Here is a 14,090-nt window from a genome sequence, read left to right on the forward strand (position 1 = left end):
CCAAAGTGAATTAATTCTGTATGTGCCAGATAGCCTGAATTTTAAGTCAGACTATCCCACACATCCTCCATGTCTGCTGAAAGACACACTCATATGAATCATGCTCTGACACACCTGTATGAAGAAAGCTCAACTGCAGATTCATTCTCCTGTCATTTTCAAGTATTTCCAGATTTTGCTAGCTGTGAGTCTATCCGGAAGCATAAAATACTGTTCTTAACCAGAAAATCATGGTCTATCCCTCGAAGGATAGAAACAATGTATTTCTGTCACTGGAGATTATTCTAACAAGTACCCGAAAATTGTCATCTATATATCTTTCTAAATGGCACACTATCATTCAGAATCATTTCTATTTTCTTACATCTCCAATCAAATGTGTTTTATCTAGGTATGTATGTGCATACCCATATATAAATCTTCTTATGGCCATTCTATGCAGGTGACATTTCTTAGGACTATTCTATGTATTTGACATTTTATTTTTTTCTCCAGCTTTATTCTACTTAACACTAACTGAGACTACTTTAACTCTGTAATCTTGTAAGGATTATTTCAATGAGTACATGTTCATCCTTCTAATATCAGAAATACATGGTAAAAAGTGGGCTAACAGCAACAGGGGGAGGGCAGCTGCATTCATCTGAATGTCCTATACCACACAGACGCTGTGGCGCTCTCCACTTACTTCCCCAGCCATGTGAATAGGTAATGGCCTGGTGTTACAAACAACAAAACACTTCGGAGTTAACATTCAGTAGTCGAAAGTATTTGAACAAGGCATGCTATCTCCGGGCTCAAGTTCTATCATCTGGATACTGGGAGTGATATCACAGAGGGTTGCCATAGGGTTGTAAGAAGACTCGATCATTCTTTATTTTGGGTTATACATTTACGAAAAAGGATACATGTTTCAATGTTGGCCCCAACGATATAGCCAGTTACATCAAAGTTGATCCGAATAAATTTGCCCTGAAAATAAATTAAAAAGAGAAAATTGAAAATAAATAAGTACATGCTGGATATGAACACTATAATAAACTAAGAAGACAACAAGCATCCATGAATTAGTTACAACAATGGATCTTATATATTGCCTCAAACAAAAAGAAAAAAGAAGAAAACAGGCTGTGACACATTTAAAAAAGTAGTAGTAGAAAAGGCTACTTCCTGGACTATTGCATAATAAAATCATAAATTATTAACAAAAGGAAAGTAGTGAGATCCCAGTCATTCAGGAGTTTTTAAAAGCTCTTCTGAATAATCTGAAATGTGAGATATTTTAATAGTTTTAAAGGACCACTCTATCCAGCACTGTAGTGGTAGATTTAAAAATCTGAATACTATAGATGATTTCCTAGAAAAATAGAAATCCATTCAAGAAAAACAAAAACAAAAACAAAACAGAAAATTTAACCCATAAAAATAAAAAATAGTAAAACAGAACTACTTCTTTAAAAATGCTGGATTAGTCTTATGAAACAATTTTCCACATTTCTAAGGAATATTTGATTTCTTTACTATATATAACCGTTTTAGGGAAACAGAAAAATAGTTACTATTTCATCATTCATTTTATAAAGTTGTCATAACACTGAGCACCCAATCTGGTAAAGATATTACAAGGAAAGGAAAGCAAGCTGGGCGCGGTGGCTCACACCTATAATCTCAGCCCTCTGGGAGGCCGAGGCGGGTGGATCTCCTAAGGTCAGGAGTTCGAGACCAGCCTGGCCAATACGGTGAAACCCCATCTCTACTAAAAATACAAAAAAAATTAGCTGGGCATGGTGGTGCATGCCTATAATCCCAGCTGCTTGGGAGGCACAGGCCGGAAAATCACTTGAACCCAGGAGGCAGAGGTTGCAGTGAGCTGAGATTGTGCCACTGCACTCCGGCCTGGGTAACAGAGTGAGACTCCATCTCAAAGCAAAATAAAAGCAAATATGGTATTGTTGTATCTTACTTATAAAAATATATATAAGGAGAATCGCTTGAACCCGGGAGGTGGAGGTTGCAGTGAGCCGAGATCGCACCACTGCACTCCAGCCTGGCAACAGAGTGAGACTCCGTCTCAAAAAATAAATAGATAAATAAATAAAAATACATATATATAGGGCCATATTAAACATTTTGCAAAACAAACATAATGATCAAGAATGGTTTATTCCAGGACTGCTAAGAAGGGCTAATACCAGTAAACACACCACTATTATTCTTCATATCAACAGTCAAGGGATTGGAGGGCTTCCCTTGAGGAAACTGACAAGCTGTCTCAAGTTTATTGGGAAATGGAAAAGGACTTAGAATAATCACAACAATTCTGAGAAAGAAGACCAGGGCTAGGCGAATCACACTACTTGATTTCAAAAAGCTATAAATTTACTAGGACAGTGCGGTATTGGTGTGAGGACAGAGATACAGATTAGTGAAACAGAAGAGGGTCCAGGAATTGATCATGTATGTAAGTTAATTCATTTCAACAAAGGTGTCAGGGTAATTTAATAGGGAAAGGACAGTCTTTTCAATAAATGGTGCTTGAAAAATATGCAAAATGAAAGAAAACAAAATTAAAGGAACCTAGACTTTTACCTTACACTACATATAAAACTTAAAGCAGATCACATACCTAAATATATGCGCTATAACTATAAAACTTCTCAAAGAAAACAGGAGAAAATCTTTATGACCTTAAATTAGACAAGGATTTCCTAGACAGAAAGCAAAAAGCGTGAACCTTAAAACAAAAAACTGGCAAACTGGATTTCATCAAAATTTAAAACTTTTACTCTTCAAAAGATACCATGAAGAAAATGAAGAGAAGCCACAAACTGGGAGATAATATTTGCGAAACACATGTGATGAAAGGCTTGTTGCCAGAATATACAAAGAACTCTTATATTTCAACAGTAGGACAAACAACCCGAGAAGAAAACTGGGTAAGTGATTTGAATAGACACTTCATCACAAAAGATATGTGAATAGCCAACAAGTATATGAAAAGATGTACAGTATCATTAGTTATTAGGGAAATCTAAGTAAAAACAGCCACGACGAGACACCACTATATAACCACCAGAGTGGCTACACGTTTTAAGAAAGACTAGCAAAGACACAGAACAACTAGAACTATCAGACAACCCTGGTGAGAAGGCAAAATGGTACAGCCAGTTTGCCGGTTTCTCATGGCGTCAAACACAGATGACTCTATGACCCAGCAATTCCACCCCTGGGCGGGGTTTCACCCACGAGAAAGGAATGCATGCATCCACATGGACTTGTACGTGAATGTCCCCCGCCACTTTATTCTTAATAGCCCCAAACTGGAAACAACCCAAATGTCCACCAGCTGGCGAATGGATAAAGACATTGTGCTATATTCGCACAATGGAACACAACTGAGCGACGACAAGGAATAAACCAGTGATACGCCCAACAACTTGGATGGATCTCAAAAGCATTCTGCTGTGTGAAAGAAACTAGACATAAAGCACTACCTGCTATATGATTCCATTTTCTTGACATGCCAGACATTACTAAAAACTCTAGGGACAGAAACAGATCAGTGGTTTCAGGGGCAGAGGCAGGACGAGGGAACTGATGACACAAAGGCTAAAGAAACCTTTCTGGAGTGAGGGAAACCTTCTTCCTCTAGATCATGGTGCTCACTACACTATGTACACATTCATCTAAATGCACTGAACTGTACACTGAAAAGGGTGAATTTTATTGTGTGCCAACATTTTAAAAACAATTAAGGGAGAGATCATAGGAACTCCCAGATAAACGCCAATTTTTAAAATATAACTAAACATCCGTTTTACACAGATGAGCATGGCCCCTTGTACAAGGATGACATTCAGATCTGTGAAGCATTCTATAACATAATAATAATAATTCAATTCTGTGTATTTACTATAAACATATTAAGTTAAATATGCTTCCCTATTAAAGTGAAAGTCATTAGATTTACACTCTTCTACTTAAACGGCACCAGGCAGCTTGCCCATCCTTTTACTTACTACTTGAGGGCCCTTCTCACCCTTCCCAAAGTGTTATTTTTCCAGTATATTAATATTTACCTTATATTAAAAAAATGAGTAGTCTGTTTGGGATGCTACCTAAGAAGTTTCTCAGCTATATTTTATTGTATGTAAATTACACCTCAATAGTTGATTTTTAAAAACGAAAACAGGAATCACTTTCTAAAATGAATAATCCATTATATTTTTGCTCAATATTATGAGCATTCATTAAGAACTTACCCCATTTTCCTATAAAAAATAAAAAACCCAAACCAAGCTAGCAAACAAGGTGAAAGGGAATGTGTGTGGGGAGTGTGGGGGCAGAGCCCTGGGAATATACTGACTTCCTGCTTGAGGAGGAACAAACTGTGAGATCAGGTCGCAGGAGAAAGTTCTATCTCAGGTGTGTGTCAAGGAGCTCCTTTAGCACTCCTCATTCTCCTTCACCATTGCCAAATGTCCTAACTCTGCCCCCACCAGAATGTACATATTCTATTTCACGTTGTCTGACAGTGCTGCTTTGCACCAAGAAATACACGACAAGCTTGATATACTCAGGCACCATGCCGTCATCATAACAGAGGTGGATTCCATGAAGGCCGGCTCCCGGTGCCACTAAACCACAGTGTTCGAGAGGGAGTTGGAGTAAGAAGCAAAGGCATTTTGTGACAAACAGGCTCTTAGGACATCTGACAAAGTCATGAACAAAAAAACCACTTACGCTACATAGTAAGCTATCAAAACAAATGGCAAAAACAGTATTACTCTGGACATGAGTCTAACACACATCACAGTGAATGTCGACAACATAATAGAAGATAAGAATTTAGGATTTCTTTAGAAGTTAGCATGGTGTCAGTCACCAAACCTGCAATTCCCTCTAGCCTAGATACTGATTTTATGCCATCAAACTTACTGAGGTGATGATTTAAATTCCCCTGAAGACCACAATGCAAATCCATCATTACAAGGCTGCTTGACTATCAGTGGTGAGCATTTAGTATTTTTCTTCTATAAAGACTTTGTTAATTAAGAGTCGCATAATAAAACTGACAATTTGTTTGCTTGGTTAGTTTGATTTTACAGTGTGGAGAAAGTTTTGTTTGGATTTTTAATAGGAGAAAAATTTTCCCTCCTTTTGAGATAGGCTAAACAAATAAGCACTTTACATAAATAATATAATTATGACACGAAGAGATGCTGACCTAATGCTCCCCAAACTTCAGACAAACACTGAGGCTGTACTTTAACACCTGAAGCACAATGTGGTCTGTGCACTTCCACGCATAGCACAGAGGTGCTATGAGAACACAGAGAAAGGAGAAGGCTTCATATAAACAGCACCAGCCGAGCCTAGCAATCTTAGTGTTTACCAGGTACATTAGCTGCTTCCAGCTAAATGGTATTTTAAAGAGAGGTTCTGTGCCTAAGTTCACTGGAAAAAAAACCAAAAAAACAAAAAAACAAAAAAACACTACAAAGAGTAGGAGTCCTTGGCATATTGCAATCTAATTTCAACTTCTAAGTTGTGAGGGAAACTGCATCTACTATGTTGAAGAGATACAACATTCTGGGTTAACAGCTATTCTAGGCAACAACTGTAGGCACCCTTCTCTCTTCCGCCAGTAGGTTCTTACTTATTATTGCCCTTGCATTATCAGAATGCGATAGTTGAATATATAAAATTCTGATAGCTCATACTTTGTTGACAAGAGAAAGATCTTTTTTGCGCTGTAATTATAAAACATTTTCATCTTTAGATTTGTAAGCATCAATTAGAATGGTCAACCCAATGACTTTTCTCATTTTATATTATCTATTTCCTTCTAATAATTTTCATATACACACCTGCTTTCTGCATTTGTCCACTTACGAAACTTATCCAGGTACATACTGGTACAGACATTATACAAGATTAAAGAATACTGTTATTTCATCTATTTGCTCATCTATTTGCTGAAATAACAGTATTCTTTAATCGTGTTGCAAAATACTAAGGAAATTCTTCCTACTGAATGACTACCTGGATGCTCATGTCATGTTCCTTTTTTGCCCTTAGAAATATATATTATTCTTGAGTTTGACAAAATTCTAGGCTATCACTTGGAGACTCAGTCTGAGACTCTCTTTATAGAACTGATTTCATCATCATCTTTACAGTCTACCATGCTATCTGTCTCTCTGTATTCATCTTCTGATTGATCCAATGTTTGTGAAATGTTTTTGTCAACTTCCTTCTCATTGACATTATGAGTAGAAATTGAAAACTTCTGATTTTTCAACTACGTTCACTAAAAGCTAAAAGTAACCTACAAAGATGGATTCTCTAGTTTTCTTTCATACCTACTTGAAAGACAATGCAATATTTGGGGTGATATAATAAGAAAATTAAAAGATGATGCAATTGTTATTACTGTAGCATCCTTCTAGGCAATCCCATTATTCTTACTATTTTATTCTTTTTTTTTTAGCATAGTTGAGAATAAATGAGTTAATAATGAACCACTTTCTAGGATAACAAAACAGCAAACTATTTCAAGACGCAGAAACAAATAACATCATTAATACTCCATAATGTATCTTAGATTTATAAAATGGCTCAATGGACCCACATATAATTACAAGAGAGAATGAACTTTATTCTATTTAAAAAATAAGTACATTTTGTCTTTGTGTTTTGGAAGACTCCTAAGAAAGATTTAAGTTAAAAAGCTATCAATCCTTATGAATAGTTAGAACTGTTCAAAAAAGAAACTGAAAGTGGGTCCTGATGTTATACTGAAGGTTAAAATTCTCCACAAATTTTTGACAGCTGTATTATCTATACAATACCTCATTGAGTTAATAAAAATATTGCTATTTTAAGAGACAGTAGTCAAAAGGCAATGTTATTACTACAAAGCTGCCAAGGACATGCTGCCAACATGACTGCCCAGGCAAATGCGTTCTCAAACTTCTCATTTTAAGGCTGCAGAAAGGTTAATCAAAATCATATGGTATCACTTAGTTCTTATTTTAAGAAAACATTTCCTTAAAAAAATTCTTTATATCCAGTAATATAAACTTTTAGCTTTCACCAACATGTATGTTTAACTTCTTTATTAAGTATATATATCAACATGCTATTTAAGCTTTCAACTCTGAATACTATTTTCTTTTTTTTTTTTTAACCACCTCAAATAAATTAGAAGTTCAAAATTCATCAAACAAGACAAATTCTTTGGGCAATATGATAACATTAATATACAGGTAACTTCGAATTCTAGCAACTGTGAAATCTAAACTTGAATATTATTCACTGTATATTTAGTGAATTTATTTTTCCCTGCCTTCATGGGACATTAAAATAGGAAAGGAAGTTGAGTTCAAAGGAGAAATGGGGTTTTGTAGTCATCACTGCCACCTGAAGCCACCTGCCTCTAGCCATGGTCAACGCCACTGTGTTCTTTTGACATCACTGTTGATGGTAAACTCCTTGGGCCATGCATCTCCTTCGAGCTGTTTGCCGACAAAGTTCCAAGAACAGTGGAAAACTTTTGTGCGCTGAGCACTGGAGGAAAAGGATTTGGTTAGGAGGGTTCCTGCTTTCACAGAATTATTCCAGGGTTTATTTTATCGGCCAGGGTGCTGACTTCACACACCATAATAGTGCTAGTCCATCTACCGGGAGAAACTTGATGATGAGAACTTCATCCTGAAGCACACAGGTCCTGGCATCTTGTCCATGGCAAATGCTGCACTAACACAAATGGTTCCCAGGTTTTTTACCTGTGGGGCCAAGATCGAGTGGCTGGATGGCAAGCTTGAGGTCTTTGGCAAAGTGAAAGAGGGCGTGGACATCATGGAAGCCATGGAGTGCTCTAGGTCCAGGAATGGTGAGACTGGCAAGAAGATCACCACGGCCAACTGTGGACAACTCTAATAAACCTGCTTGTGTTTGATCTTAACCACCAGACCATTCCTTCTGTAGCTCAGAAGAGCATCCCTCCATCCCATTTGCTCACAATATCCTGTAATGTTTGTGGTCTCACTGTAGTTCTTTGGTTTTCTTATTCCCCTCGACATCAAGCTGGACTGCAGTTAAGCTTATGATTATAAAATAAAAACTCAGTAACAAAAACAAACAAAGGAGAAATGGGAGAAAATTAAGATGTGGGGCTGCTGAACAGGTGACCCATAGAGAAATGTTCCAAAATAATTTAGACATGTAGTCACTTACTTAGATAAATAAGCAAAGTCACCAACAAGCAACACTCTCTTCCTCATCATTTCCCTAGCCTGGGGTCCTTTTCACACCTAGGGTCCACAGTAGCACTGGCCATGACAGTGAGTGCCAGTGAAATATCTTTCGGTTAGATGCAAAGGGCCAAGCAAAGAGCAGTGAAAGAAGAGATGCACGGAGAACAGTGACGAAGGGGACAGGGCTGCAGGGGCCTGCGGTGTGGGAAGAGGCAAAAGGGAATGGTATTTCTGAAAACATATTTGGTAACCGATAAATCTCGGTTATAAGCCAAAGTACTAAAATGTATTCTATTTTAAAAACACTTTAACAAAACAAAAACCTTATGAAGCTGAAAATGATCAACTTTCTAGCTAAATGACATTCATACTCAGATATTTTACAAGACATAGCCAAGCACTTTGACAACTTGACAAAGTGAAATTTCAGAAGCAAAAAGGAAAACCTGTACTGAATATCCCCAAGTGATCTAGGACTTAAATATTCCCCTTCATGTCGGATACCCTGGCAAGTCAGGTAAGAAGCAGGCCATGGGACCTGACGTCACTTCAGTGTTGGCCACTTGGCCAGATATGCAAAGATGACTTTTCTTTCTTCGTTGGGGGCAGGGCGAGGGGAGAGAATAAGATCTGTTAGTTAAAAAAGGTTTCTCCTCATATCTATAATAAATACTTTCAGAATTAACATTTTTATTGAAACACACATCTAGACTAAACTGGAAAACACGAGTTTTACTTTTAAGTGGGAACTCTATCTTTTAAACATTATGTGAAGAAATCTGTGCTGAAAATGCCCACTCCATAATCGATTTGCATAAAGGTCAGATTATGGTACTTAGAATATTCAATCAGAATTTCACCAGTAAAAACAAGAGCATGGGAAACCCCCAAAACATGACAAGTACATTGTGTATTAATTACAGCTACACATTTCGATGATAACGCATGTTCTATACCAATCCAGAAACAAGTGAAATTACACGTGTACTGTGAGCGTTCTCAACAGCAAAGACAACTAGAATTCTCTTGTATATAATCAAATATAACTTGTTAAGGATTTCACTCAAAATGTGCAATAGGGAAACTTGGATATTTGATATTTTGATACCATGAAGAAAAAGAAAATTATCTTAATTAGTTTCAAAAAATTTTGTTTCTTCTGAATTGACATCAATTTCTGGAACCTTTTCTGGGGTGATTATAATGTATCCATAGTAATTAAAACTAGATTAGTTATTAGTTAGCAACTTAATTCAGGGGCAGTGCAGGTTTGTTTCATATTCTCAACATATTTTCCCCCTTCTTAATTTGGTATCTAAAGTTATTACATGGTCTGCAATATGCATTAAAACACATCAGCACAGATAGGGTGCTATGCATGTGCGTTAGCTATTTGCCCTAAATGAGAAAACCCATTCTAGGAGTAATGAGCTAGCACTTAATCCAAAGGCCAGATGGCTACCTTAAATGCTTTAGCTATCTTAATCTCCAAACCAAACCAGAAGCTTTGTTGTTAGTAAAATGAGTTTTCACATGCACTAAGTGGCCTCATTACTTAGTATAATGGATATTAGAAATCACTAGGGTAACATGAGTGGCATTAAGCCACGGACTGATTAGAAAGAGATACATATTAACTTCAAATAGAGACTTAAAAAATAAAAGATAAATAAATAAAAACAAATAAAGATACATATAGACCCTCCCCAATCCGGGGTCAAAGAAACAGGTGTTGAGACTCCAGTAAGTGCAGGAGGCTGTACTGCTGAGGGTGCTCCCAGAGCTTAACACTAAATGGCTGTGTGCAGCCAGTGATCTGGAAGATGCTGGTTGCCTGGTGCAGACCATATTCTGTCACTGATATTGTCACGTTTGCTTCAGTTTATCTTTTTTTTTTTTTGAGACGGAGTCTTGCTCTGTGCCCCAGGCTGGAGTGCAGTGGCGCGATCTCAGCTCACTGCAAGCTCCGCCCTCACCCCCCCCCCCCCCCCCCCCCCGTTTCACACCATTCTCCTGCCTCAGCCTCCCGAGTAGCTGGGACTACAGGTGCCCGCCACCTCGCCCAGCTAATTTTCTTGTATTTTTAGTAGAGACGGGGTTTCACCGTGTTAGCCAGGATGGTCTCGATCTCCTGACCTCGTGATCCACCCGTCTCGGCCTCCCAAAGTGCTGGGATTACAGGCTTGAGCCACCGCGCCCGGCCTCAGTATATCTTTCAGGTAAAGGTTTGTTAGAGAAATTAAACAGAGCTGGGCTGCATGCAACTTACAAAACTGTTTTCAGTGCCTGCCTGCTGATAGATACGAGGGTGTGGAATCCTGACGTGCTTTCATTATAACCTGGTAACTGTGAGGAGGATGCCTACAGCCCTCACCTAGCTCTACTTGCTGGAGCATACTTATCTACCAAAAGGTAGATAATAGTTGGAAATTGCCAAACTGGCTGAAGTCAACTTGTAAAAAAACAGAAAGAAAAGAAAAGAAAAAAGGATTTGTGGAAATAGAGAAAGTGATTGTAACTAAAACTCTGTGAGGGAAGATGTATCTGCTAATCCAAACAATCATTTTAAAATTGAAGTCCCTGTTTTTAAAGTTTCATTATGAGAGATTCATTTTACATAAATCTCCTTCATCTGGAATGCATTTTACTTCTCCATAAACAGAGAACTGGACTAACTGTGAATGATTATTTTCTTAAGGGTAATGCTCTCCGAAAGAAAGAATCCCTTTAATATAAACCATATGCCAGTATCTTTGAAAGAAAAGATATTCTTCAGGAAATTAGTCATCTATATCGGATCAAAGAAATGGAACCAAATGGCTTCTAAAGCTTATGGAGTTTATAGTCTCAAATATTTTCACTGTAAGCATGTAGCTTGTAAATATGACTGCATGAAATTTCACTGTATACACAACTCATTTTTTAACATCATCTTACTCTTACTATGACACTGATCTCAACCCAAGGCCTGGCCTGCCCACGGAGCCACTGCCTCCCTCATGTTCTCTACCCACGATTCTAAAATGGGGGCATGCATATTCTCAGAGGATCTAGCATAGGTACCACCTTCCCCAAGCTCAACAACATCATGACATGCCGCTGAAAACACATTAAAGTTAAAACCGATATGAAGGTGTGCTTTACAGGGCTAGGGACCTTGGTTTTGACCACTGATAAATTCCCAGGGCCTAGAAGAGCACATGGCACTTTGTAGTGTCTGCCGCATTTTAAGTAAATGAATCTCATAAAATCCATAAATATGCCTGTGGGGCACTATGCTAGGAACCAACGATACAAAGTCCCTACTGACAAAGCTCTTAGACATTCCACTAGGAAGGATAATAAATAAGCAAAGTAATTAGTTACAGCTTGTGATAGGTGCCATGAGGGAATACATAGGATACTGTGATAGAGAATAATAAGAAATCTCCTCAGATACGGTTTTAGACTAACTAGCTAGTTAGGAGAAGAAATGTGGACAGATTTGAAACACCTTCTGGACATTTAACCAACAGGATTCACTGCTGGCCTGGACGTGGGCCATGGGAAAAAGGCTGATTCCTAGGTATTTTGTCTTCCTAGGTTTTGCTATTGTTTTTATTTTAAGTTTAAGCAACTGGGTGATTTGATCATACCATTTATTGACAGAAGACATAAAGGAACAAATTTTGAAAGGAAAGGAAAAATTTTCATTTGGAATATGTTAAACTTGAAGAATCTATTGATATCCATTTGGAGATATCAATTAAGTTGCACAGTGGCTGGCCAAAAATAGGTGCTTAATAATTAAAAGAACTAAATAACAAATCAAAATCAAAATTACGCAGAATTGAATTTAAAAATGAGTCTACAATGGTTTCTTTCAAACCCCAAGAACCAACACCCATAGAGAAATACTAAAGGGGAATTTTAACTGAACATTATTTAATCAATGGACCTAATTATTTTTAATGGAGCTACTGAGATCAACTACTTGTTTTAGTACTGTATAGGTAACACCTTATGATAACAGTAGATAGCAATAAACTATTATTAAAAAAATATGTATCAATAAAAGTTGACTTTCTAAGAATTAAAGCCCAAAGTAAACAATTTAAAGATACCTCTGTTTCTTGGTCGAATTGAAAGCTACGTCTAAGAACAATGCCTTAATAAAAAATCTTTTTTCTACTAAAAACACATCAGTTTTTACTATGTTAGAATGCACTTAAAGGTTATTATATAGTAGTGCAGGCACTTTGGAAGGTGGTACTTCAGCTGAAATAGTGTTTGTTGAACATTTGGATTCAATGGCTGATTCTTGCTCCTTTCCTATGTGCTGCTTCCAGGTGGCTAGAAAACAATCTAATTCTTCCTACCAGCAGAATGTAAAACAGGTTTCTATCAGACTTCATTGTCAACCTTTGGAATAGGATGTATAAATAACAAGCATTAAGTAGACTCATGTATTACTTTGCAAATAAATTTCAGAAAATAATTACCTTAATTTAGACTATAATTTGAAAGAACGACCTAGAGCAGTTTCTCGATCTTAGCATAACTGATACTTTGGGCTCAATTATTCTAAGCTGTAGGGACTGTCCCATGCATTGGATGATTTTTAGCAGCATCCCTGGCCTCTACCAACGAGATGCCACTGGCACACCACTACCCATTCCCCCAGGTAAACAAACAAAAATGTCTCCAGACACTGCCAACGTCCCTTGGGGAGCCTCCAATTAAGAACCACTGACCTAGAGTCATTCCAGTTACAGATTAAAATCCTACATACATCAATGATGGAAATTGCTGTAAGGATTCATGGTAGCCACGATAGCCAAGACTGCCTCAGCGATCCCCACCTCTGGTATTCACAGTCCCCTCCCACACAGTATCAGGGTTGGTCTGTATGGCCAATAGAAGACAAGAGGGATGACATGTGATTTCCAAGGCAGGGTGTGTAACTTCTGTCTTTCTCTCTTGGATCACTTGCTCTGGGAGAAGCTGGCTGCCACGTCATGGTGACATTCAAGGAGCCCTATGGAGAGGCTGCCTCCAAGGTCAGGAACTGAGGCCTCCAGCCAACAGCCATGTAGGACAGAGCCTTCCCAACAAGAGTTACCTGAGGAAGATTTGAAGGAGATCCTCCCACCTCAGTCAGGCCTTCAGATGACTACAACTGTAGCCAATATCTTAGTGACGACCTCCTAAGGGACCCTGGGCCAGAGTCACCCAGCTAAGCTGCTACTGACTTTCTGACACACAGAAACTGTGAGATAATCGATGCCTTAAGCTACCGGGTTTTAGGATCATTTGTTACATAGCAATCAATAACTAACACAGAATTATAGCTATTCCAAACACTAAAATAATGAGTTGAAACGTACCCTGGCAGGGAGATAAATCCTTATACTTCGTAACAGAATCACTACATTCTTTACCCAAGGGCACAAATGATGGCTTAGTAGCAATTTATCTTTTCCAGGAAAAAATGAGACAACTGAGCACCAAAACTGTTTCTCTTGAATTCAGGGTATGGTTTTAGGGCTTGGGGGCGGGGAACAGAATAGATTAGTAATTTGATTTCTGTGGTAAGATAAACGATTTTCCACAAAGTCCTTGAAGATCTTGATGGAGATTCACATACCAAAGCTGGCAGCTCCCTGTTCCTTCTTTCCTGTGATACAGCCACTAAACACCGGGCATTTCAGTAGGAAAATTTCAGATTTAGTTGTGGCTCACGCTCAATGGGGATGATCCAGGAGAATGACAGAAAGTCTGAAGGAATGCAGTTTCCTCAGATAGTTTCTAAACCCACAAGTCAAGTCCCAGGCATGCGTCCTACTGACA

The 14,090-nt window shown here is 38.0% G+C and overlaps 1 protein-coding gene across 6 annotated transcripts in view; it reads right to left on the minus strand.

Moving 5' to 3' along the window:
- Positions 1–14,090, minus strand: part of MYH10 (myosin heavy chain 10) — a 152,754-nt gene that overhangs the window by 76,576 nt on the left and 62,088 nt on the right. For all 6 annotated transcript variants that reach the window (XM_008010308.3, XM_008010302.3, XM_073004685.1 and 3 more), the window contains one exon: positions 909–972. In XM_008010308.3, coding sequence (XP_008008499.2) covers positions 909–972 — 64 coding nt within the window. The remainder of the gene's footprint in view (positions 1–908; positions 973–14,090) is intronic.

This window comes from Chlorocebus sabaeus, chromosome 16 (assembly GCF_047675955.1).
Source record: "Chlorocebus sabaeus isolate Y175 chromosome 16, mChlSab1.0.hap1, whole genome shotgun sequence".
Lineage (NCBI taxonomy): Eukaryota > Metazoa > Chordata > Mammalia > Primates > Cercopithecidae > Chlorocebus > Chlorocebus sabaeus.